Here is a 26,016-nt window from a genome sequence, read left to right as displayed (position 1 = left end):
CCAAGTGACATCCAGTAAAAGGCATTCTGCGTGAGTGCAGGGTGCACCCGATAGCCTGGACGTCGCTGGTTCGAGTCCGGGCTATTCCACAGGTGACCGTGGATGGGAGTTCCCAGGAGACGGCGTTCAATTGGCTGAGCGTCGCCGGGGGGTGGAGGGTCTAGGTCGGCCAAGGTGTCCTCGGCTCACCGTGCACCAGCTACCCCTGTAGTCTGGCCAGGCACCTGCGGGATTGCCTGTTAGCTGTTAGATGCTTTGTTACCACATGCAAATTACATGTGGCGCGTCTCATGTTCTTGATTTGGCATGGGCCACATTTTATTTTTGGAGAATTTTAGCAATGCATATGCTGTAGTATCTTCAGGAAAGAGATCAATGAATAAAAAAAAATCCACGGCTCCTCCTATTTAGTGAACTCATAGTGAAACTTAGCTAGGTCTTATAAATAACAAAGCCTTCAGCTTCAGCAACACAGAGCCCCGGTGAAAACAAGCAGTAATCAGAGACTGCCCTTGCCAAGAACAACACCAAGTGTCGACATGGCTCCCAGCATCACTGCTCTCTTCCTCTGCACCTTCCTGCTGTACTGCTGTTCCAAAGGTAGGCTTTTTCTTGTGATTTTCATTTGAACACAGCACACAGTAACTGTCTTTAGTAGTACAGTATATTACAAATGCTGAGAATGGGTTTCAACAGAAATTGTACAATTCTTATAGCAAGCTTTACAATGCAAAAAATATTTGAAAAAACAACAATAATTATTTACAGCATTTGAATTCTTAATAATTACAGCTACAAAAATATGCACTAAAAGTTCAGATACTGTATAACGTTGTTTCTATATGTATATGTGTTGTTTATGCATTGTAAAGCTTATTATGACAAGTGCAATTTGTCATAATGCTAAAATATGTGATTCCTTTGAAACTTTTTTTTTTTTTTTAGTATATCCCTTCTCAAGGTAATATGTACTCTACAAATGGTTGGCAGAAAAACAGTTTTGTGTTCCATTTTTTGTTTCAGAGTTTATCTGTTTCCTTGGTTGTTTCTTTCATTGATGTTTACACCTTACATTTGCAGTGGTCTCCATTCTTGTGGGTTGTGAATTTTGTATTTTGTGAATTTATGATGGCCATTCTTTCATTGGGATATGCTGCCTGTTGTTACTTGGCAAAGCAATTTTAAAGTACAGTATATTCTAAACTGTTATATACACTGAGAACCAGAATGTTTGGCCATGGAACAGTTGCATGTGTGATTGCTGTGCAAAAAATAATAATAAAGTACATTTTATTCATTTTGCAAAAAAATGTCTTTCTATGACACAGGCTTTCAAGACTGCACAGGTCAGCTCCAGCTGAAAGTCTTTCCATGTTCAACCAGGGTTATATAAACAGAAATACACTTCTGAGAACAAATTACCTTTTCAGGATAACATGTAGGCAAAACGTTTATTTGTGGAACGCTTCTCAGTTTCTTTTGAAAGAGGGTGCTCCATTGTTGCCAATGGAAACCGATAGGCTTTACGCAACATACTAGAATTTTTGACCATTCATTAGAATTGTATTTAATGCCATTTTATAAAAAAGTGCTTCTATCTGGTAAATCAGGAAAGAGTTTAGTAATCAAAATGAACCTGAGGAACCTGGCTGACATTGTTATGAGGATCACTTTCTGTTGTTAGATTTGTATGGAAATATTTATTCCATTAGATGTATGTATAAGAATGGTTATAAAGAGATAGTAAACAGGCAGATTCTTCATGGGTACAGCACTTCTAATGTATTTCTGATTGTAGACACAGCTTGACTGAAGCGCTACCATTCTTTAATGAAACTGCAATCTCAGTGTCCAAGGGATTAATACAGAAGCATTCTGAACTTAAAATGCATCACAAACCATATAGGGTCAAACAGACAAAGAGTGATCAAACGTCATGTTAATAATGCACAGCTAAGCTGAGACTGTCAAAGCATGTAAAGCAAGGGGAAGTGTGCAAAATGACCACCTGTGTTGTTCAGGGTCTTTGACCTCATTCAATCAGAACTGGAATTAAACACTGTGCTGTTACTATGATATTTAATTTTTCATTTGTAACTTTTATTGGTACAGGGCATCCATTGTTTGCTAATATTATGTTTCTGAAGCATTCATTCTCAGTCTGAAATAAAGAAGGAAAAAGTATTACTTTTCAGTGGGGAATTTTCCCATGAAAAGTTGAACAAAGTTCAGTAGTAATAAAATTGAAACTGGTGTCAATAGTAATACATTTTCTTGTGTCACTGCCAACTAGTTGCTGCTTCGGCAAACAAAGGCAGCTATTCATGCGTACACCCATGTTAAGTTTGTTAATAAATGTTAAGTTTAATGAATAAGTGCAAATTATATTAGGAAGGTATGTAATGGACTGTATAAGCCATTCATGCAAGCTAGCAAGGAGAACAGTGTTGGGTTACACTTTAGATTGTGTTTCTGATTAATGTGTATTTACATAGTAGTTAATTAGTAAATACATGTGCATCTACCCATAATTGCAATGTTTAATATAGTGGCTGCTGCATGGACTAGCAGCTTTACAGTATTGTCAAATGCAAAGCTCTACCTGAAATGCATCTTGACATTTTTAAACATGTCACGGTGCAAGGGGGTCAGGAGTTATGATTATGACTGCAGACATTAATAATGGGGAGTACATGCTCACTTTGAAGATAAGTATATTACACGTGGCTTTAGTAATAATGATAATAATTGTGCATAACAAGGCTGTAATTCCATCAAAGGGTCATCAAACACAATAACTCAATTGGAGTTGTTCCAGTTCTGGTGTCCCCAGCTATCCTAAAATTAAACAGGGTGTACTTTTACTATTTTACTCCCCAACAAATTCCTCCATCTTTTCCTCTGGAGTTTATTGTAGCTTATGTTGGAAACTTTTGTTTTAAATATATGACATCAGAGAAATGACCATAAAGTATCTTATAAAGCTCAGTTTGACACAGATATTTACACTAGCAAGCAGTGCAGTTTATGAAAATGAAAAGCTCACAAGATGATTATTATGATTATTAACATTACTCTTGAGGAATGATGCTGGACTCATTGCTGAAGAGGAGAAATCAACAGAAACAGACAACATATGGATCAGCCCCTATAGTGCAATATTAACTGGTCAGTGATCTCTCCCGCTTTCCCGCCAGCAGCCTATGGAGACAGCAACTTGGTTGTGGACTGCTGTCTGCGAGTGAGCAACACCCCAATCCCAATTAAAATAGTGAAGAACTACAAGAAACAAGGCCAGCAGGACGGGTGTGACCTCACAGCAGTGGTGTAAGTGTTCCTTGCAGACACTGTTTATCACTATTTCCTGTTTTAGCATCTTCTTTGTAGAAAGGCCTAAAGTCAATCAAGTCTACTTCATTGATCGCAATCCTGGTTCTCAACACTGGCACAATTAAACTCTTAACACAGCCCTCTTCCTGCCATAGTTACCATGTGTTAAACAGCAAAAGTTGATCAACTAGTAGTTGAATTACTGTTGGGGTCCAGCAGGTATTTTATTTTTTTATCATGTTTCAGTATAAATAAAAAGTAAAGAGTTCAGATAATGCTGTTTGGTTTTGAGTAGTTTTGATGGTTTTGTTTTTCTGTTTTGAACTCGTTTTGAGCATCTCTAGCCACAATGTCATTGCTGGAGTATTTTTAATGCCAGAAGTGGCTTCCATCATACTCCAACCACACACTCCTAAATTGTACCCAGCAAATACCCCTCTCTATCCAATTGGCTGTTTATCCTGAAAGCATCCATTGATAGTTTTCATCCTCCACCTCCTCAGCTTCCAGTCAGCCTCCCCATGTGATAAGTGGGGCTGGGGGGTGGGGATAGGTCCTTTTCAATGTACCTCCTCCAAGGTACATGACCATCTATAGAGCATACAAGTGAGCGTGTCATTTATTGGACTGGCTGGTGTCCTCACTCTGAAATCAGCAGTGACACTGTGATGGCTTTGGTTCCCCAGGTTTACCACAAAGGGAAACAGGAAGCTCTGTGCCCCGCCTAGAGAGCCTTGGGTGAACAGTCTGATTGACAAGATTGACAAGAGGAGCCAACTGTGTCGGAACCATAAACTGAAGGTAAGTTGAGCATTTCACTGTGTGCTCACAGGAGCATTTGCGATGTAAATACAGTGTTTTCCTGTATGTGATTTAGAGAGTGGGGGGATGCCCAAGTAAATAAAAGGCGATCAGTGGACTGAAGAAATCACCCATGCAATAGGTTTGTGCTTATTGCACAAAAATACATTCAATTACAGATTTTATAAATGGCACAAAAGCAGAGTTTGGTAGCACAGGATTGTAATGGCTCTGGTTCCTCTTCAATACATCCATTTTGCAACATTTCAGATTATGTTAGCTGTCGACACGGGCACAGATTTAGGACATCTGCTTTACAGGGAACTGCGTAGATCAAGTGTTATCTCATTCCCGTTTCTCCCCAGTAGAGGACGCTTCATGCAATGTTACATGCACATCCGTGCAATTAGTGCGGCAGACCTGATAGAAATGGCATAGAACGCAACATAGGGCCAACCATGAAACAAGGATAGAAAAACTCCTGGGATTTATTTATTTTTGTATTTATTTATTTCATTTTCAGAACCGGATGTGTCTCAACTTTGCTTGAAGAAGCATATTTATATGTATCTAACATGTGGAAGATGGCAGAAGTTCAAAGAGATTTGAAGTCTGGCAAAAACTTTCAGCATCTTGGATACAGGAATAACAATTCAAAAAAGAGAACTGATGCTTTTTCCAACAGGGTCTGTGTGTTTCATGTGCTTACATGGGAACAGAAAATCAGTGGCTTTTTATTAAAGTTCTCTTTTCTTAGCTTAATCAGTATTCTTAAAAGGCAGCTTCCTAAAATGTGATTTTTGTTTATAATTAATAAATGGCTGTACTTTTTAAAGATTCTGTAGTTATATGTTATAATCCAAATAAGTGGGAATTATGACCTTATAAAAGTCTACCCTTGTAAATTTGCATAGTAATTTGCAAATGCTTTTTCCATGGTTATATTTTGCATGTACAATAGTTTAGCATGTTTGTATGTCTTTATGAATGTCAGTCTTGAAACTTGGTGTACAGCACTAGAAAATGTCAATAGCACTTTGCATGGCATGAATACCCATGTAATTACATTGTTATAATTGGGTGAGTACCAATTATTTCTGCTCTTACTTAGTGACTACTGTGTGATAACATGGAAATAGTCTTGGGAACAATATCTTGTTAGCTGATGTAATAACATGTTAACCCTGTGGTTATTCCCATGTAAGCACACTTACCCACCAGTAGTCACCCTTTAAGACCAGAAAACACGATTAGTTACCATGTTATTACTGTGTTATTGCACAGTTATGTATGCCCTTTAATCGAAAGTGCTACTGAAATACCATTCGATTTGTCAAGTAGGTCCATCCCAGCTCTTCTGGTCCACTGGTTCTCTCCGGCGATCTGAGCTGAGGATCAGCGATAGAGACTTGTGTTTATGTCTTATAGAAATGCAATGATGTCTCTAAAGCATGTCATCCGGCTTCCCAAATCACCGGGCATTTAGATTTAGAAAAGCAGGTCTTGCAATGAAGAAGTGAATTGACCAGCAGCGGATGTAGCAGTTTTCCAAAAAGCCCAGTATTACTGGAGGAAGATCACTTTGCCATGCTTTTACACAACCTGTTTTATAAAGTGCTTTAGGTTAACATTTACTCAGTGGCTCCTGTGCAAAGTCTTTCACTATTATGATAAAGTTATATACAAAAGAAATAACTAGGATTAGAGCGACATTTAATGTTGCTGTAAATTTTTTTCTATAGGGATGTGTAGTACTTTGGTACAAAAAACTTTTGGTACATAAAATCATATATTGTACAGTACTGATCAAAATAGAAAATTACTGTCCAGAGGAAACGTCTGCAGCAAAACCTTTGCACTGCCCACAGGGAACTCAGTTGGAGGCGTAGCAACTCATTGCGCTAGAGTAATGCTGAGTTGAGTTCACCACAGTATTAAGGGAGACAGAGCACTATCATATCCACCGAGTGTGATCTGTAGAACTAAATGTTAACACAGGCTGTCTCCATTGTGTATGCCACAGCATTAATTCAAGGGGTGAATGGAGAATTGAAACAGTCTACAAACAGACATGGGAGCTGGAGATTTTTAGAAACTTCATGTTGAAATTGTATACACACCACTGTATTTCCCACATTGTATTGAATGACTATGTACAATGAATGTCTTTCTGTGTTTTTTGTGACGTACATTAGCATTCTGTTTTAAAAGCATGTCCCATTTGTTTGGAATGCATCTCCGTCAAGTTTGCTCTTTTAGAGGGTGAATGCTGTGTAGCTTTGCATTGCACAAACCAGCACGAGTAAAGCAAAGCCAGCAAAGACAATGAAGTTTCTCAATTATTTTTGCTTGACGCTCATTTTATCAGTACTGCAACACAATCAACATAATGCCAATGCTACACCATACATTGTAAAGCTATTGAAAACAACATTTAAGCTTCAGCAAAATATTTTTAAAGTTTTTGTTTTTTAATAATTTCATTGTTCCTATGCATTTTTGGACTGGACCTGAATCCTTCTTTTTCATTTGATTTTAATAAAAATATTACTCCGTATTATTAGGTTCATTGTGGTCATTTATCACATGCAGTCTCAGTAAATTCCACTGAGGTTTCCCATGAGTGGGACTGTGGTTCGATTGGGGAAACTGAATGGGCTCAATTCCCATCTCTGTGAATGAATGACTGAAATCCACACTGATGGTCTGCATCACAGTGGACAGTGGAGTCACAGCTGCACTTACTAAAAGGGGTCTTTGTGGTGTGGGGTAACGGGATCCAAAGACCACAAAATAAAAGTTACCTTTTGGTACTCAACATTTTTATTTGCTTAAAACATATTTGGTCAGACCATATACAAGGGTTTTGGGAAACAACAGTTATGCTATTGTTTTTAAATATAATAATAATAATAATAATAATAATAATAATAATAATAATAATAATAATATTACCTTTAGAAAACCCCACGGCCCACCAGCTATACCTTTAACATGCCACAGACTTTTCTAGCTAGCTCCGAAACTAGCCTGTTTTCCAATCCAGTAGCCCTTCACTTTGCATTTCATTTTCTAATTCAGTACATCCTGGTTACTTTTTAAAACTCAGAAGAGTCACTTATCAGTGTAACTGAGGGGGGGGGGCAGTCTCACTTCAGGGTTAAATATTTGTGTAGTGTTCTGTTAGTTGTTTCGTTAACTGCAGACCAACATTGCATTTGAAAATCTATGAAACCGCCTGTGGCAGAGTTAAGCTCTGCCCTTTTTAAATTGGCAGAGATGGGGTTAATTTTCCCTACCTGCCTGGGTTTATTATGTTCAGGTGGCTGGGGTTGATTAGTTGATTAGGTTAATTAATGATCAATCAGCACCCAGCCACCTGACATAAAAGGAGGCCTCTGCTTCCTATTAAGAGGAGGGAGCTGAGGAAGCAGGTTGTTGTGAGTTGTGAGTTGTGAGTTGTGAGTTGTGAGTTGTGAGTTGTGAGTTGTGAGTTGTGAGTTGTGAGTTGTGAGTTGTGAGTTGTGAGTTCTACATCCAGTGAAGGCATTGCCCAGCCTGGAAACCTTTATTTGTGTAAGTTTGTTTTTTGTATTGTTTTTTTGTGTTTAAATCCCTTTATTTTGCCCTTGTGCACATTTATTTTGTGTTATGTATAATAAAATTAGTATTTTTTGAACTGCAGACTGTCTCTGGGCATCTATCCAATTGTCAGCCTGTCACACCGCCTCTCTTGGAATTGCTGAACTTTAGCTGTACAGCTGTTCTTTGATGCTGGCCACAAATGAAAGCTGGCTGTTACTTTAAATAGCTTTGAAATTTGATACTGGACTGACTGTGTTTCGTTATTTAACAAGACGGTTTTATATGTTACAATAGTAGAGTTACGACTGCAGGTCTCAGTAAAGTCCTCTAGATCCTTTAAAACTTTGAAACCTGCAGTTCCAATCCCAGTTCTTATTTAATTAGTAGTGTGCTATTCTCCACTCTGTCCTTCAGGGAACACATACTGTATTGGTAAATTGTAACCGAACACAATGCAGCAGCATGTCTACAGTCTTTTTCATGTTATTTGAAGCCCCATAAGTTACATGACAGCTCGACTGGATAATATTATTACCCAATGAATTCTTGTTGTTTAGATTAACATGTATAAAATCAATATACAATATACAATAGAACTCTCAAACGTGTCTTCTCTTCCAGTGCGACTTATACACCAAATTCAAACTGTTAACCTGCCCCTTGCAACACTGCCCCCTACAACACTCTGCCCCTTGCAACATTCTGCCCCTGCAACACTCTGCCCCCTGCCACACTCATAAGAACATAAGAACATAAGAAAGTTTAAAAACGAGAGGAGGCCGTTCGGCGTATCTTGCTCGTTTGGTTGTTAGTAGCTGATTGATCCCAGAATCTAATCAAGCAGCTTCTTGAAGGATCCACTCTGCCCCTGCAACACACTGCACCTGTGACACTTTGCCTCCTGCAACACCCTGCAACACTGCCCCCTGCAACACTCTGCCCCCGCAACACTCTGCCCCCTGCAACACTCTGCCCCTGCAACACTCTGCTCCCACAACACTCGGCCCCTGCAACACTCCGCCCCTGCAACACTCTGCCCCCTGCAACACTCTGCCCCCTGCAACACTCTGCCCCCTGCAACACTCTGCCCCCTGAAACACTCTGCCCCCTGCAACACTCTGCCCCTGAAACACTCTGCCCCTGCAACACTGCCCCCTGAAACACTCTGCCCCTGCAACACTCTGCCCCTGAAACACTCTGCCCCTGAAACACTCTGCCCCCTGCAACACTCTGCCCCCTGCAACACTCTGCCCCCTGCAACACTCTGCCCCCTGCAACACTCTGCCCCTGCAACACTCTGCTCCCACAACACTGCCCCCTGAAACACTCTGCCCCTGCAACACTGCCCCCTGAAACACTCTGCTCCAGCAACACTCTGCCCCTGCAACACTCTGCCCCCTGCAACACTCTGCCCCCTGCAACACTCAACACAATTTTTTTCATTAATTGTTGTTTCACAATAAAAATTATTTTGCCTCTTCAAAGTGTTAAGTAGGTTGTGTAAATCAAAGGGAAAAATCCCATTTAAATGCATCAAGATTTCAGGTTGTAACACAACAAACTGAAAATGTCCAAGGGGGGTGAATGCTTACCATAGGCACTGTATGTACATATTTTTGTACATCCACCAGGGGCAGAGAACAGAGAATTATATACAGAACAACATCCTTCTCAACAAAAGCAATAATTCATAAGTTAACTGTGATACTTCAGACCCATGCCAAGCTGACCTTCACAAGTCTGAGTCATTTCTCAAATATTGTTTTCTTTAAGCAATGGCTTTTTTCTGGCCACTCTTCCGTAAAGCCCAGCTCTGTGGAGTGTACGGCTGAAAGTGGTCCTATGGACAGATACTCCAGTCTCCGCTGTGGAGCTTTGCAGCTCCTTCAGGGTTATCTTTGGTCTCATTGTTGCCTCTCTGATTAATGCCCTCCTTGCCTGGTCCATGAGTTTTGGTGGGCGGCCCTCTCTTGCCAGGGTTGTTGTGGTGCCATATTCTTTCCATTTTTTAATAATGGCTTTAATGGTGCTCCATGGGATGTTCAAAGTTTTGGATATTTTTTTATAACCCAACCCTGATCTGTACTTCTCCATAACTTTGTCCCTGGCCTGTTTGGATAGCTCCTTGGTCTTCATGGTGCCGCTTGCTTGGTGGTGCCCCTTGCTCAGTGGTGTTGCAGACTCTGGGGCCTTTCAGAACAGGTGTATATATACTGAGATCATGTGACAGATCATGTGACATTTGGATTGCACACAGGTGGACTTTATTTAACTAATTATGTGACTTCTGAAGGTAACTGGTTGCACCAGATCTTATTTAGAGGCTTAATAGCAAAGGGAGTGAATACATATGCACGCACCACTTTTCCGTTATTTATTTTTTAGAATTTTTTTAAACAAGTTATTTTTTTCATTTCACTTCACCAATTTGGACTATTTTGTGTATGTCCATTACATGAAATCCAAATAAAAATCAATTTTAATTCCAGGTTGTAAGGCAACAAAACAGGAAAAATGCCAAGGGGGGGTCAATACTTTCACAAGCCACTGTAGAAAGAAAAGCTATTGAGGAACTTAAAGATAATGATAGTATAATAATAAAATCAGCAGATAAAGGCAGGTCTATAGTTATCCAGAACTGTGAGGATTACGTTTCTGAGGCATCAAGACAATTAAGCAACACATAGTTTCATAGACTGTTGACTAATGATTCTATATTAGAGCTTCACATTGAGAGAAATGCAATACTAGAGAGAGCAAAGGAAAACAAGTTGATCACAAATAATCCATTTGAATTTTTGAAGGTTGAATATCCTATAACACCAGTCTTTGATTAGCCACACAAAATATACAGATTCCCAGCATCCCCCAGGAAGACCTACAGATTAAAACAGTACAAAACACGGCACTGTATTGCCTGCTTCTCATTGTTATTGTTTACTGTCATCAGACTTTGGATTATAAAAATAAATAACATTGCACCTGATTACCATTGTCTGTCTGTTTATTGATCACTGCTTCATTGCTGCACCTGTAACTGTTAACCACCTTGCCACAAGGCTATAAAAGAAGTACAAATTAGAAAAAAAATAGAACGTAATGAACTTATAGATACTATTAAGATTCATAATGAACCAACAGAAGAAAGACTTACCTCTTCACTGAATACAGTTATATTTCTATCGATATCAAAAGCATAGTTGTGAAACATTGGGAAGTGTAGAAATGTGACCCTCAACTCAAACCATTAGCAGGTTCCTCTGCGAGATTTTGTTTTAGACGGGGCAGAAATATTAAAGATTTAGTAGTTTCGTCTATGTATATAACAGCAGCATCTAATGAAAACTGGTTAACAAACTCTTTACATGGTCATTCTGACACATTGTTCAAATGCATACAACACCAAACATTTGAATCATCGACATACAGGTACAATATACGGGATTCATCAACTGTAATACCACTCATGTGATTTAAATGCTTAAATGTCCCTGCGCAGTGGTCTATATAGGACAAACAAAAAGGAATTTGAAAGTATGCATTGGCAAACATAAAGCTGCAATTCAATAACATGGATTACGCTATAGCACAACATTATAAAACACTGAGTCATGGATCTGCGTCAAGCTTAAAATATATAGCGATTGAAAAAGTAACAATACTTGAATGAGACCCTGGATCTCAGTTCTTATCTCTAATAGATATACTCTGTCATCACTAATTAAGAATTGAATTGGATTCATGATTACGCAGATACAGCTGATGATATGTTTGCGTATAGGAGTGTGTGGCAGAGCAAAGCTCTGCCCTTTACATTGGCAGGGATGGGGTTAACTTCCCCTACCTGCCTGGGTTTATTATGTTCAGGTGGCTGGGGTTGATTAGTTGATTAGGTTGATTAACGATCAATCAGCGCCCAGCCACCTGATATAAAATGAGGCCTCTGCTTCTTATTTGGAGAGAGGGAGCTGAGGAAGCAGGTTGGGGTTTTTTTTGGTTGTTTGGAAAGTTTGAATCCAGTGAAGGCATTGCCCAGCCTGGAAATTGTTATTTTTGTAAGTTTTGCTTTTTGTCTTTCTTTGTGTTTAAATTGCTTTGTTTTGGCCCTTGTGCCCTTTCATTTTTGTGTTTATTTATAATAAAATAGTTATTTTTTTGAACTGCAGTCTGTCTCTGGGCCTCTTTCCACTTGCCAGCCTGCCACATAATGTTTAAGGTATAATTGTTACTTGAAGTTGATTAATGCATAAATGAATGTTCTGGTGTGTACGATTCCTGATAATGTGTATTGTTCATATATTTGGTGACCACGAAAGTGCAAGACTATACAAAAGCAAGGCATTCAAACAGATTCTTTAACCTATAAGGAAAATAAGTGTTTGCTAAAATGTAGAGTAGGTTTCCTTCAAAACTTGATATTTGAACCCTTTGTAGTGAATGGATGTGCATGCCGTGGACAATGTGTGAAATTAGTTTGTTGGCTACAATCATAAAGGGTAAATCTCAGTGGGGCTTTGTTAGATCAATTCTAAATGTTCAACACATCCATTAGCAATCGTAATAAACTTGTTTTAGCTACATGATAGTTGTGCTACAGGTACCTGGCATGTTGTGCCATTGCACTCCCACAATGCATTGCAACAAACAGAAGGCTCCAAAAAATATTTGGCAGTAAGATTTGTATTTTGCTCATGTGGGGTCTAATGCTTTTCAATCGGCTGTTCTTCAATATGGGTCAAGCTGTTTTCACTGCAGGGCCCCATTTCATATTGCTTGCAATAAAACACTGAGAACTGTACATTCAAACCTATGTGAAGAGTTATTACATACCGGTGAGGAAAGAAGTTTATCTTAGTAGGGATTTTTTAAATCTTCTGTTGGTAATTTAGTTGATTCAAAACATGTCTGTTCCAGTCACCCAGATCATATTTCATTTGCATTGGAATCTTACTCATAGCAGCTCTGTCTGATCGTGCTAAAGATCGCATTAACTTTCTTCTAGAAGCGCCTTCTCACCAATTGCTGCTTTCCCCATGACGCACATGTTTTCAGTGCTGACTGTGTTCCTTCATGAGTGGATCTGAAGCCTTAAACTATGTACAGAAATCTGAAAAAATAACACTAAAAAAAATGTAAAAAAACATCCAAACTTCCTCATTGACTTTAATGTCTGCAGATTGCCTCATTGTTTTTCCGCTATGTCGCAGTGGTATAAGTTCTGTATATCTTTGTAGTTTGTGTAAATTTTAATGTGGTTTATTTGACAGTTCAGCACATTTCAGTATTAGCTGATGCAGTGATCCTGTTAGACCATTCCCATGCTCATTCAGATGCCCGTAAAGCAATGATGCTTTGGTAATTTTAGGAGACCCGGGGTAAACCAGGAGAACATACCCCACGCCAGGGTAATGTCAAATCCAATCAGGATAGACACATGCTAATAGAGGCTGGGCAGTATATAATTCACGGTCATCAGTCTTTGGTTCATTAGTGATGTGTGAACTTCGCCTTTACAAGTTCTGTACGTTTTGTTTTTTCTGCAACTCTTATAAATACTTACCACAATAATTTTGCACAGAATTTTTGCACTTTGCCCATGGATATACTATGCATTTACCATGCTTACAATGCTTCCCTATACTTTACCATGATTTTACTACTCTTTATTACATGTTATGCTATTACCATGAGAACTTAGTACTTTTATAAGAGAATACATGCATACTGGCTGCACGTTAGTTTGTGTGTGCAATGGGGGGGGGGGGGATTCAATGCTGTAAACCTCACACTTCTGTGGTTAGGTCAATGCTGTAAACCCTCATACTTGCGTGGTTAGGTCAGTGCTGTAAATCTTCATACTTGCGTGGTTAGGTCAATGCTGTAAACCCTCACACTTCTGTGGTTAGGTCAATGCTGTAAACCCTCACACTTGCGTGGTTAGGTCAGTGCTGTAAATCTTCATACTTGCGTGGTTAGGTCAATGCTGTAAACCCTCACACTTCTGTGGTTAGGTCAATGCTGTAAACCCTCACACTTGCGTGGTTAGGTCAGTGCTGTAAATCTTCATACTTGCGTGGTTAGGTCAGTGCTGTAAACCCTCACACTTCTGTGGTTAGGTCAGTGCTGCAAACCCTCACACTTGCGTGGTTAGGTCAGTGCTGTAAATCTTCATACTTGCGTGGTTAGGTCAGTGCTGCAAACCCTCACACTTGCGTGGTTAGGTCAGTGCTGCAAACCCTCACACTTGCGTGGTTAGGTCAGTGCTGTAAACCCTCACACTTGCGTGGTTAGGTCAGTGCTGCAAACCCTCACACTTGCGTGGTTAGGTCAGTGCTGCAAACCCTCACACTTGCGTGGTTAGGTCAGTGCTGCAAACCCTCACACTTGCGTGGTTAGGTCAGTGCTGTAAACCCTCACACTTGCGTGGTTAGGTCAGTGCTGTAAACCCTCACACTTGCGTGGTTAGGTCAGTGCTGTAAACCCTCACACTTGCGTGGTTAGGTCAGTGCTGTAAACCCTCACACTTGCGTGGTTAGGTCAGTGCTGTAAACCCTCACACTTGCGTGGTTAGGTCAGTGCTGCAAACCCTCACACTTGCGTGGTTAGGTTACCTGCAAATGTAACAACCTGCATGTGTGTAGTAACTACCGCAAATGTATGTTAATTTTGCTTGTGAATTTTTAGGTTTGGCCACCCAAATTCATTGCTCGCTCACACCAGATGTTTCTCTTCAGGCTTGTATTTGTATGTAGAATCCTGTGGAAGGGTGGTGGGAAATTCACTGACACAGTAGACGGACAGGTGGATTTGGCAACACCACACAGGTGCCCAGTTTTATTTTCGGGGTGCTGTTTTTAAGTTTATCCCGCAGATGGCGCTGTGGGTCCATGGTCTGATTTGCCAACGATGGCAAACAGAACCACGGGCATACCAAGCGATGGTACACAATACCGGCGCCTTGCAGGTGCTCAAAGAAATAATAATGAAAACAGAAGGCAAAAATAACAAGGGGAAAAAAAAATAACACAATAACAAAACTACAAATAAAAGGTGCTGCACTCTGCAGCAATATCCTGGTCGTCGCTGCCCGTGCGACCCGGATCTCTGTCCTATGCTGCCGGCTACCTAGCCTGCTCTGTTATATTTAAGGGGTCTGCCCAAGGGTTCCCCGCTCTCACTGTCTCACTGTGACACTTTCGTGTCTTTTTTTCTCTCCCGGCTGGTCCTCGGTCCGCGACCAGCGTTTCCGCACTCTCAGCGCGTCTATAAGGGCAGACCTGAGGAAACAGCAGAGCGTTATTTTATAGGACCAACAATCTCCCAAGACTCGCCTCTCAGCCATTCAGAGAGGAGGAAAGTCCACACACCCACTTTCCCACCTCCCCGTGTCACTGCCATGACTCGCAGACGGTTGTCTTCCTGCAGCCCGTGAACACGCCAGCAGAGTCAGTACAGATCTCTCCCTGCTACAACCCCTTTATTAGTCAAGAAATACATTGCTTACAGTAAATGCGAAATTGTCAAAGTATTACAAAATACAAACAAATACTAATGGATTATCTGTGTATCTGGATACAGTCAAATGTGGATATAGTTTAACTATTTCAGATAAAGCTCTGTGCCAGGAATCCATCACCCTATCAACACAACAGCCTGTCTTTATATGTATTGTACTTCAAATGATGGTGCTCTTAATACTGTTTAGTATCTTAGATAGAAGAAGTTATGTAGATTTGTAGTGCCGTGTTGTTTGAGGACCCATCAGTGGGTTGCTTGGGACTGAATGGCAGACTGGTTGCATTGGTATCACTGGTATATTGCCTTGTGGGTTTTTGCTCTACAATGATGCCTTTTGTTCAGTCTAAGCAAGAACAAAATGTATTATTGATACCAGGGTCTACAAAGATTCAATCAGCCCTAACTTTTTGTGATTCAAAACTAGATGATTGCTAAAGAGGAGCCAACAAGGCTTTAAAATCCATTTTTACCTAGTTTTTGGAACTGCAGTAACTCTACCTGCATGATCTCCACCTTGCAATTATGCTTTGCAGAGGCTACACTAAAGGAATCCAGTCGATATTGAAAATATGCAAGTCAGTTCCTTGGAAGATGAGACAGTTTTTCTTTAAGAACTCAAACTCTAGAAGCAACTTCTTACCAATCTCCCCAGGACTCGCATTTTCAGTGTTGACAGTGTTCCTTCATAATCAGATATGAAGCTTAACATATGTACTAAGAAGTCGGAAAATATTACACTACACAGAAAATCAAATGCATGTTTACTATAATGTGTGGATCTTTAAAATAGGAAAATAGCAACAGCAACTCTTCCACCATCACCTCCACGTGTTGGTTAAACTTTAAATCTGTGCATCCTAGAACAAGGCAGTGAGTTACCAACAACACAACCAGAGACAGAGAACAATGTTTTACTGCTACCCTTTCAAAGCCTTTAAAATGGGTGCCGCTTGAGTATCATGTCCTCGAAGCTATAAATACAGTCTGTCTCAAAAGGGGCATTCTGCTCCCCAATACTTCAGTTTCAAAATGTACTGCGTCTACTTGTAAACTTTCCAACAGTGAGAATAACAGACTTGTTATGCTTGAATAATTGTCTGAAAGTAAACATAATCTGAAAGCGAATGGACAAAGTAGCAGTGTGTCTTTCTAAAAGTTAAACTAGACAGTATAATCTATGGTAGTTCCGTGCTTGAAGAATCTGATGGTGCCTGACTGACTGCCTGCAATGATGTCCAGTTTTTTTGTTGTTGTTGTTGTAAGATTAGCTATCGCTATTGTTAACGGCTCAGAGGATCTCTCTTGCCAAACACCCAGTGACCTATGTCAATTACCCATAACTACAGAGTGTATGAGGGGATAATGAGTCTTCTGAGCAGATAAAATCAGAGGCAAAATGGAGGATGTTAAACCAGGGAGGGAGAATGCTGCTTCCTGTACTTAAAGCTGTAATATGACAAGTGCTTTGGCCTTCCTTTGTTTTAAGATTCTGGTTTTTAATAAAATGTTCAACTGAATCAGTCATTTGGCTCAGTTACTTTGTTGCTGTTACTGTCAAAGGACTCTTTATGTTGTTTGCATATCCAAATTGTGGCGCATTGTTTTGTTGAGGAATAACATGATTTACACCATAGTGTACACAGATCTTCAATATGGCGTTTGAGAATGTCAGCGCTCATGAGGAATGAATAGACACAGTGCAGCCCGATTCACTACCAAGCTCCACCAATGCAAATATACATTTCAATCTTGTTTTGCAAATGACATTCCATTTGTTAAAAGCACAGCAAAGGCAATAAGAAACAAATGCAAATAACCGCCTGCAAACCATGAATGCTGACCGCCAAAAAACACAGAGTAAACACAGGCTTTTAATTAGATACAGCGTCACCTTTCAGGTAGGGTTGCCACCTAGCCCCATGATTCTGGAACACTTTGGGACGGGCATGGTTTTTAAGTTGCCCTTAAACTGAAAGCAATAAACACGTGAATTGAGCGCTAAGCACTTGCTTAATTTATACTGCTTAATTATCAGAATCATTGTGATAATACAAATCTTACAAAATAAAAAAAGCATCTTGAATAAACATGTGTGTAGGTTTATTCAAGATATTTATTTTTATTTTGTACAAAATGATATTTCAGTTCTCAATATTTAAAATATGCTATTTATATCCTATTAATTAGTAATATATAGCCCTAATTTACATTGACTCTCCCAATTAAATAACAACACTGATCCAGTGTTCACTCTGCCTGGTGTGAGGAATAGTGAACAGCTGCTCAGTATTAATGATATCAGTGGGAGAAGGTGATCTACTATTAGAAACTATAAAGAAACTTTAAAATATATATTTTTAAAACTATTAATAAAATAAATATTGATGATTTTTTAAAAGCTATTATTGTATTGTCATGCTGCCTCAAGATAATTAATCACCAGAATCAATTTAGCAAAGGTTTAGGGCTCAATTCACATGTTGTCTTCCTTCAGTTTAAAGGCAACTTCAAAATCCTGTTCTGTCTCGCAGTGTTCCGGAATTATGCGGCCAGGTGCCAACCCTAGTTTCAGGAGACATTACAAGTATGTTGTGGCCTCATTACCTAGCATCCCAGCAGGGCCTGAAGGGGAGAGTAGTTAACAGTAAACCAAGAATACTGGGTTTCTATTCTGCATGTTTTTAAATGACTATAATGCATTGAAATGTATTGGAAACTTGAATCCATTCATTAGGACGATTTGTTACTACACAGATAAACAAAGGTAACTAAAACATTGAACACACACATTCCACTAAATCTTACCGACTATGTTTTGCCGTAACTTTTTTGATTGTGCTTTGAAGAAACGTCAATGCTACGCTGAAGTAATGCAGTCAACACTGAAAATACGCAAGTCAGTTCCTTGGAAGAATAGAGGTTTTTTTCTTGAGAAATATTACTTTAAAAAAAAAAAAAAAAAAAATACTTTCAAAAGTAGCTTAAAAACCCTAAACATGTAATTGTGATTACTTTTTTCCAGAACTCAAATGCCCAGAAGCACCTTCTCATCAATCGTTGCTTTCCCCATGATGCGCATGTTTTCAGTGCTGACTGTGTTCATTCATGAGCGGATCTGAAGCCTTAAACTACGTACTAAGAAGTCTGAAAATATAACGCACTATAATAAAAATCAAATGCACATTTACGATAATGTGCAGGAGTTTGTGTACAAAGTGACGGTATTACATACCACCTTAGGTAAGATTTACAGGAATTTGTCAACGATTTTCTTTTTTTAATTACATTAATTTAATTATAACCATGTTGAGATGTCGAATCTTGTAAATGGCTTCCCTGGGGGAGCACACAACCACTGGTTACAACAACCATATAGTAAATTAAAATAAAATTAATATCATACCAATCAGCCTGGAATCAGCTTCCCAGTTTATATGACAAAGTGCCTGCCCCTGTGTGTATTTTGTGTTGGTGTATAGACATTGGTACACGGCATATAAACGGGTCTGTGTAACATGAGTGTTTAAAATGTATATTTGTATTTAGGCACAGGGATTGCACAGCACTTCACGTGCAGGTGAAATGTAATAATATGTGAGCACGGGGAATTGCACTTTATTAATTCACATGCGGTTGTACCGCGACTCCAACTGAATGATTGATTAGCAATCGAGTCTCAGTACAGCTGCATAAAAGAAGCATGTTTTCACTCACTCGGGGTTGTTGTGTGTTCGGGAGGAGGGAGAGAGAGAGTGAGAGAGACATCTCAACATCTCAACTGCTACGAGTTCTGGAAGCAGCACCACCGTACTTGTTTTGTGTAGCGTTCGTCCACCCTGTTTTGTTAGTGTCTGCTCGTTTTGTTAGTCTATTTATTTTGGCCTCGGGTGCCGTGTGCTGTTTTGTATTACAAACCTTTTATTTTCTGACTGTCTGTTCGCTCAGCTCTACCAAAATCCGTCTCTCTGTCGTTTATTTCCTGGCTTCTGGTCTGACGTCCCCCACTCCAGCCGTCTTTGTGACAGGCAAGCATTGTATAAATGTTAATTAATTTGATATGATTTATTTGGTAAAAATAAAGTATGATTAACTGTAATGTAGCAACCACCAATGTGCAGGTGGGCAGAAGTTGGTGAGAAAGACGGTTTCAGGGAAGAGGCTCCAAAGGAAGAAGGAGCAAGTGCCAAAGCATACCAGCCACACAAATCAAAGGGTACAGCACACAAAAAACACCTTTAGTGTAATCAGAAAATAAAAAACATTCAAACTCTTCTCATGACGCGCTAGTCTGTGTTTATAACATGGTTCGCTTATATTCTTGGCTAATAAGTTATGAAGCAACTTGAGTGGTATAAAAATCAATGAAAACATCATAGTTTCCAATACACATCATCATTATATGTTACATGCACTTTTCAACAAATCCTGTCATTTAGTTTTGAAATAACCTTTGCATTGTCTTCAGTTCATTCCAATTATGTGCAAAATCATAATGGCCTGTCTCAGTTTTATGTTCAATAGTGGGTCATTTCATAGGAATTTAATTCATATGTACTGACTGCTATTATAACATAGTTTGTAAGATATTCTGATCCCTTTCATTAATATCTATTTGAATTGATACCAGTGCAAAATAGATCTTTCATTAAATCCCAACCAACCCCACGTCCCTGCCTGGCATGAAGGATACTTCATGTACAAATGTGCATCTTTGATTGAACATTCTATCTCAGCTGCTCAAAACAGTATGAACTGAAACAGCAACAAAGCACAAGTTAGCTTCCCTGACTTTGTCTGTGACAGACAGCATCAAATAACAAACAGATCAGTCAGGGTTCTATTACTTAACCATTCCAAAAGAAACAGCACACAGACAGTATGCCAAAAAAAACAAGCCTGTACTGCTGAACAACTTATCATTAACTGTCTTACACAGGGATCAAATACAGCAATGTGTAACAAATCCCAACACAAACTCATGCCTGTCAGAGTATAATACTTTACAAGTAGCATACAAAAACATTCACACCAAAAACTGAACCCATTAGGTAATACACACACACAACTTCCTAAACAATTACAAATGTGAGCTGTGAAACAGCTTGAGAATACTGTATATGTGAGACCATGCCCAAAATACACACAACAAAACTGCAATAACTGCTGTAAATATTATCTGCATTGCCATCAACTCATATAGCTCACATTTTTCATAATGAAGGGCTCACACTTAATGGTAAAAGTTGGTAAGTGTTTATTATTATAATTATCCATCCATTATCCTTAGCCGCTTAATCATTATTATTATTATTATTATTATTATTGGTAAACGGGAACAGCTACATTTTTTTCATTAGTAACTTTGAAAATATCTTTTAAAAAAATCTAATATATGCTTACCATGACATTACCTACACATGCTTAGATACTGAGAGTTGGAGGTGACGTTAGGGGAGCTTTAACCCCTTCAGCACACAGAAGGCTGACCTATGAAGATTCTAACAAACAGAAACCAATGCATTCCATCTCAGTGTAAAGCTGAGCATGGCTGTGGGGCAGCATGTTTAATACAGGGTAACACTTTACATTAAGTGTCTCTGAATACTTTGCATTTATATAGTAGTTACTCAGTAAATAGGAAGACGATCCTTGCCATTGTATATTAAGCAGTGTAAATCCCCAAGTCATATGGCAAAATAATCTCTTACACCCATCTAAATCATTTCAATGCAGGACAGGTCAGGTATGTCAGTGTGAGGTGACTGTAACGGCAGTGCATCAGGCAAAACCGACTGTTAGATACGAATGCACGTGCTGAAATCCTGAAGAAGTGGAGCCTGCATCTTGACATGGCACAGTGCCCGGCTGTGCCGGTAAATGTCAAGCTGCTGATTTCATAATATCAGAGCGCAAGGAAAGCCCCTGTCTTGTGTGTTTGGTTTCTTTAGATAAACTCACAATGGGCACTTCATGCTAATATCTGAGTTGTGGTTTTAATGTAAAATGAAAACTTTCGTTTCACTGTATACTGCAGATAAGAGCTGAAGTAAGCATGAATGCTTTTCTCCTGTGATGTGATCTACAAGGAAAATACATTCTTACTTATTACACAGTAAAGCTGAGCGCTTTTAATAGCTCTCCTTCACAGAGTTTCTCCAGAACAATGGATGCAGAGCAAGTGTTCAGTTCCAGTCCTCCCTGGTGAAAAGATGTTACACGTCTCCTTTAATCAATGCAGAGTAGCAATAAAACTGCTAGGTGAGTCTGGTACAATGCATTCAATAAGTCTTTCATTCTCCCACCCTTCACCAGGAATAGACTATGTTTCCATCTGCACCATAAAACCAGGCTATACAAGTTCAGTAGATCTCGTCTCGTTGCAATAGCAGAGATGGGGCTGCAGCCTGATCGATTACCAGTCTCCATCATTATATTATGATCTTTGGGAAGTCTAAATAAGGCTCGCGAGCTTGTCTTTGCAATAACAAATCAGAGCTGCAGCTGGACCTTTTACCAATCTCTATTATTTCTGGTAGCTGCTTGTATTTGTTTGTTTTTTCAACATTGATTTCTCCCAGCCTGCAATCTTAACTGGGGCTGACAGGTTTGAGCTCAGTCTACTGACAATGGGAACAGATGACTGATTTGGGTCTTGGTCCCAGTGGTAGGTCAATACAATGTATGGTCATGTGTGCTTGAATGTGTTCTGAAATCCAGATCTTCAGAGCCAAATTCTGGTCAATGATTAAAACATTGCTTTTATATGGTCAGGGTCCAAGGAAAGTCCCCTTTCTGTGTGGTTTCTTTGTTTGCATAAACTCCCAATGGGTACAGTGCTTTCATCCCAAAGTGTAAATATTTGAGTTGAGGTTTAAATAGAAATGGAAACTGGGATTTCTCTGTATGTTAAAGATAAGAGACGTGGTTGGCCTGTACGCCTTTCTCCTATGGTGTAATCTATGAGGCAGAGCTTATCCATAAACAGGTTACCATAAACTAGTGAAACCCAGCCTGTGTCCTAATGCAGCAGAGTGCACAGAAGGCTAAACTATGGAAGAATACAAAAAGAAAACAAGTATTGTAACAATGCAAAAAGTAACTTCACAATGCAAAAAGTAACGTCACAATGCAAAAGAGCCGGGCTCGTCTACATTCAGGGCAGTATCACACAACGCTACCGTTACACTAACCTGCAGGTTTCCATCATTGTGGAACTACACCAGGGGAACAGTGCAGTGCAATAAGATCCAGCTTCAGAAAGAAACTAGAACAAATGAACATCATAACAATGTACAGCTACAACAAGGACGGAAACTACCTAGAATTATAAAACACAGCAAATACAACCAACCCCAATCAAACAACACTACAAAAAAACAAAACAACAAAAAGAATGAACCCCTGAAAATGCTCCAGGAATAGGAGAACAAATAGAAATAAAATCCCTAGATTTAGAATCAGAAACCCCTTGGCCCAATAACTGAGGAAGTGTTTTTTTAAACTACTCAAAACAAGTGCCAGACTCTCTCAACACGCTCTCCCTCTCCCACCCTTGTTGAAGTGTTCTAGTCTGCACTTTCTGTTCCTCTACGTGTTCCTCTCTCTCTCGATTTCTCAGAGATTCTTTGCATTTGCCGCGGTTGAGGCTGGTATCCGTTGCCCTTACTGTGACACATTGCATTTAGCACTGGTGCTTCAGTATAGGCTACTGTATAGTCTGCAGCTTCTCACTTTAGAGTCCTCTCCCTGGATGCCCCTTGTTACAACTCTTATACGTTACTAAAATATCCCATGTATGGAATCATTTACTGATTTTCTTAGAATTCTATTTTCTCATTGCTGCGATCCCACCCTTTCAGGAGAACTGATGGTCAGTGGGCGTGTATTATTGATATATTTTCTGTTTCACAAGCAGAAGTGTGATTTATTCCTGTGGTTCCTCTACATGCTGCTCCCCCAATTCCTAAGGCATGCTACAATCTCATAAATAATTATTATACTGGATGCAAAAACCATGACATTACAATATGTTGCTTCCACTGAACTAGGTGGTTCTGCATTCAAAACACTTTGACAGTACGAGCCTCGGATTTGAATAGCTTTACCCTAACTTGCAGAACAACTCTAAGCTGAGTAAACCTGGCCCAATGCAGTGATTCATCCCTTGTATTGGGCTCGAGCATTGTATCCAGTATATGAGTGCTCAATTGTTCAAAACAGTGAAAGAGAGATTGATCTAATGTAATGATTATAGATCTAATCTACTTTCACCTGAAGAAGAGACCTTGAGGTCTCAAAAGCTTGTGATTAATTATTATTTAGTTAGTCCAATAAAAGGTATCACATCTCCTTCTCTTTGTCTAGCAGTACCATATTGAAATTTCTAGCAACTTGTAGACAATACTATCATAGCATCAAAGGGTATGCATACTTTTGAATTAGCATTTTTGGAGTTTTTGCAAAAAAAATAATTGCTGAAATAAATAATTGTAGACATCTATTTTTTTTAACTTTTTTCCTCATCCACAAAAGCAAAACTTTTGCTACAAAAGACAATTCCTATAATGTTTTGTTTTTTAAAAATTTCTAGACATTATAAATTTCCATTGGGGTATGTAAACTTTTGACTACAACTGTAAATACCTCAAGTTACCCTCGCAGTCCATTGTGAAACCGTATTCTCTTCGTCTCAACAATGCAAAGAGCATTTAACTTTCTTTTCTGTGCCAGTCTTTGCTGCATCCAGTTGAGCCCGTTTATTTATTTTTGCTTCTCTTCAATGAATTGGTTGTTTAGGCTCCAGTGCTGCTTCTCTTGCTTCAGTGTTCAAAATGGCCACAGTCCAGTTCCAATGCGTTTAAAATAATTAAAAGGATAAAACACTCACATAAAACTCCTTATTGGGGTCTCCCTTTGGGTACAAAAAACATATACATTTAACCTCTTATTGGGGTCTCCCTATGGGTATAAAAATAAATAAAACACACAGTGTAAAAAATACAATACAAAGTGCAACTAAAACAGTATAAAATAAGAGCACCAGTGAAAAAAAACAATTCAGACGCTGGTCATTTGTGACACTTATTTCAGTATCAACACATAACTCTTCAGAGGTTGTTTTTTATTGATTTGAATGTGTGTGATATTTACATCCTCTAGTGTGTAATGGATTTCCTCCTAGCGGCTGATGAGTTAATAATACTGCATTAGCATGACACACGTACCCGCCTCTCAATACAGAGTTGGCTCTTCAGTTGAATGGTGAGGCATTGGGTTTTGAACCATATGGTTTGGAATGCATGTCCAGCCCTTGCCTTTCCATTCAGTTCAATGGGCTGAGAGTCATTACAAATGAGTAAATTAATTCAAAAGTAATTGTGTATAATGTATACAAACGCCCCAGAATAATGTGTCTTCCACCCTGATTGTTACTCATTGCAGCCTGCCCTCTTCGTTGTTAAAAACCAGAAGCTGTTATCTGTTTTTAATGTGATTCATTTCAATACATTACTGGGGTCGGCTTGTCCAAATCAATCATCAAAGTTTAATTACTTCTACGTACTGCTCTGTATAAACAGAGGTAAATAAAAACATGTACTTCATTGAGCCCTGAGACGTTTCAAACGTGCCTACCAGGGTTTGCATGCACCCTGTTGATCCTGAGGGTGTGCTGGAAGATGTGCCCTCATCACCAGGGGGATTCACAAAGACACTCCTGCAAACCCAGATAAAACTGTTTGGAGACATTGGATGAAAGCCAACAAGACAGAGGCCATAATTCATTTTTCCACCGGGGTAAACAATACAACACAATGGTTGTCAGTGGTTTATATCAATCAAGTATACATCTAATATCCTTCTTATGAAGCTGCTAGAGTACTGTAGACACAGTGTTTCTATTTAGCGGAGGCTCTTGTATTATATTATAGATATAGTACAGCCTACCCAGCTGTAGACTGTTTAAAAGCATATACTAACATATTAAAACATGTGTTTCATCCTGTTTAGATAAAGAGTAAGCAGCTTCCAATGTCATTTAAATTATTTTTTTTTTACTTTCCTCTTACCTCTTACTTGGGATTCAAGGAAACACATGTACATGGATTAGAGAGTGGTTAACATGTAGAAAACAGAAAGTACTTATTAGAGGAAAAACCTCAGAATGGAGTGTGGTAACCAGTGGTGTACCACAGGGATCAGTATTAGGTCCTCTGCTATTCCTAATCTACATTAATGATTTAGATTCTGGTATAGTAAGCAAACTTGTTAAATTTGCAGACGACACAAAAGTAGGAGGAGTGGCAAACACTGTTGCAGCAGCAAAGGTCATTCAAAATGATCTAGACAAGATTCAGAACTGGGCGGACACATGGCAAATGACATTTAATAGAGAAAAGTGTAAGGTACTGCACGCAGGAAATAAAAAGGTACATTATAAATATCATATGGGAGATACTGAAATTGGAGAAGGAATCTATGAAAAAGACCTAGGAGTTTTTGTTGACTCAGAAATGTCTTCATCTAGACAATGTGGGGAAGCTATAAAAAAGGCTAACAAGATGCTCGGATACATTATGAAAAGTGTTGAATTTAAATCAAGGGAAGTAATGTTAAAACTGTACAATGCACTAGTAAGACCTCATCTTGAATATTGTGTTCAGTTCTGGTCACTTCGCTATAAAAAAGATATTGCTGCTCTAGAAAGAATGCAAAGAAGAGCGACCAGAATTATTCCAGGCTTAAAAGGCATGTCATATGCAGACAGGCTAAAAGAATTGAATC

General features: G+C 39.2%; 1 protein-coding gene across 2 annotated transcripts; it reads left to right on the top strand.

Moving 5' to 3' along the window:
• The first annotated feature begins 455 nt into the window (after positions 1-455).
• On the top strand, positions 456-6,688 carry LOC121306727 (C-C motif chemokine 19-like). 2 transcript variants are annotated; one of them, XM_041238637.1, is made up of 4 exons: positions 456-600; positions 3,201-3,327; positions 4,017-4,131; positions 4,655-6,688. In XM_041238637.1, the coding sequence occupies exons 1-4, from the start codon at positions 540-542 to the stop codon at positions 4,679-4,681; spliced, it is 330 nt and encodes a 109-aa protein (XP_041094571.1). In that variant the 5' UTR covers positions 456-539; the 3' UTR covers positions 4,682-6,688. The 2 variants fall into 2 exon arrangements, with proteins under 2 accessions (XP_041094571.1, XP_041094562.1); XM_041238628.1 differs by having other exon boundaries at positions 3,198-3,327.
• The last annotated feature ends 19,328 nt before the right edge of the window (positions 6,689-26,016 follow it).

This window comes from Polyodon spathula, chromosome 2 (genome assembly GCF_017654505.1).
Source record: "Polyodon spathula isolate WHYD16114869_AA chromosome 2, ASM1765450v1, whole genome shotgun sequence".
NCBI classification, from domain to species: Eukaryota; Metazoa; Chordata; class Actinopteri; order Acipenseriformes; family Polyodontidae; genus Polyodon; species Polyodon spathula.
This window is presented reverse-complemented; position numbering and strand designations above follow the sequence as displayed.

Excerpts from the sequence above, each read along its gene's own strand:
- LOC121306727 (XM_041238628.1), top strand. The coding sequence starts at position 540 with ATGGCTCCCAGCATCACTGCTCTCTTCCTCTGCACCTTCCTGCTGTAC. Across the intron at positions 3,328-4,016 it reads TGTGACCTCACAGCAGTGGT|GTTTACCACAAAGGGAAACA; the intron begins GTAAGTGTTCCT and ends TTGGTTCCCCAG. Across the intron at positions 4,132-4,654 it reads GTCGGAACCATAAACTGAAG|AACCGGATGTGTCTCAACTT; the intron begins GTAAGTTGAGCA and ends TTTCATTTTCAG.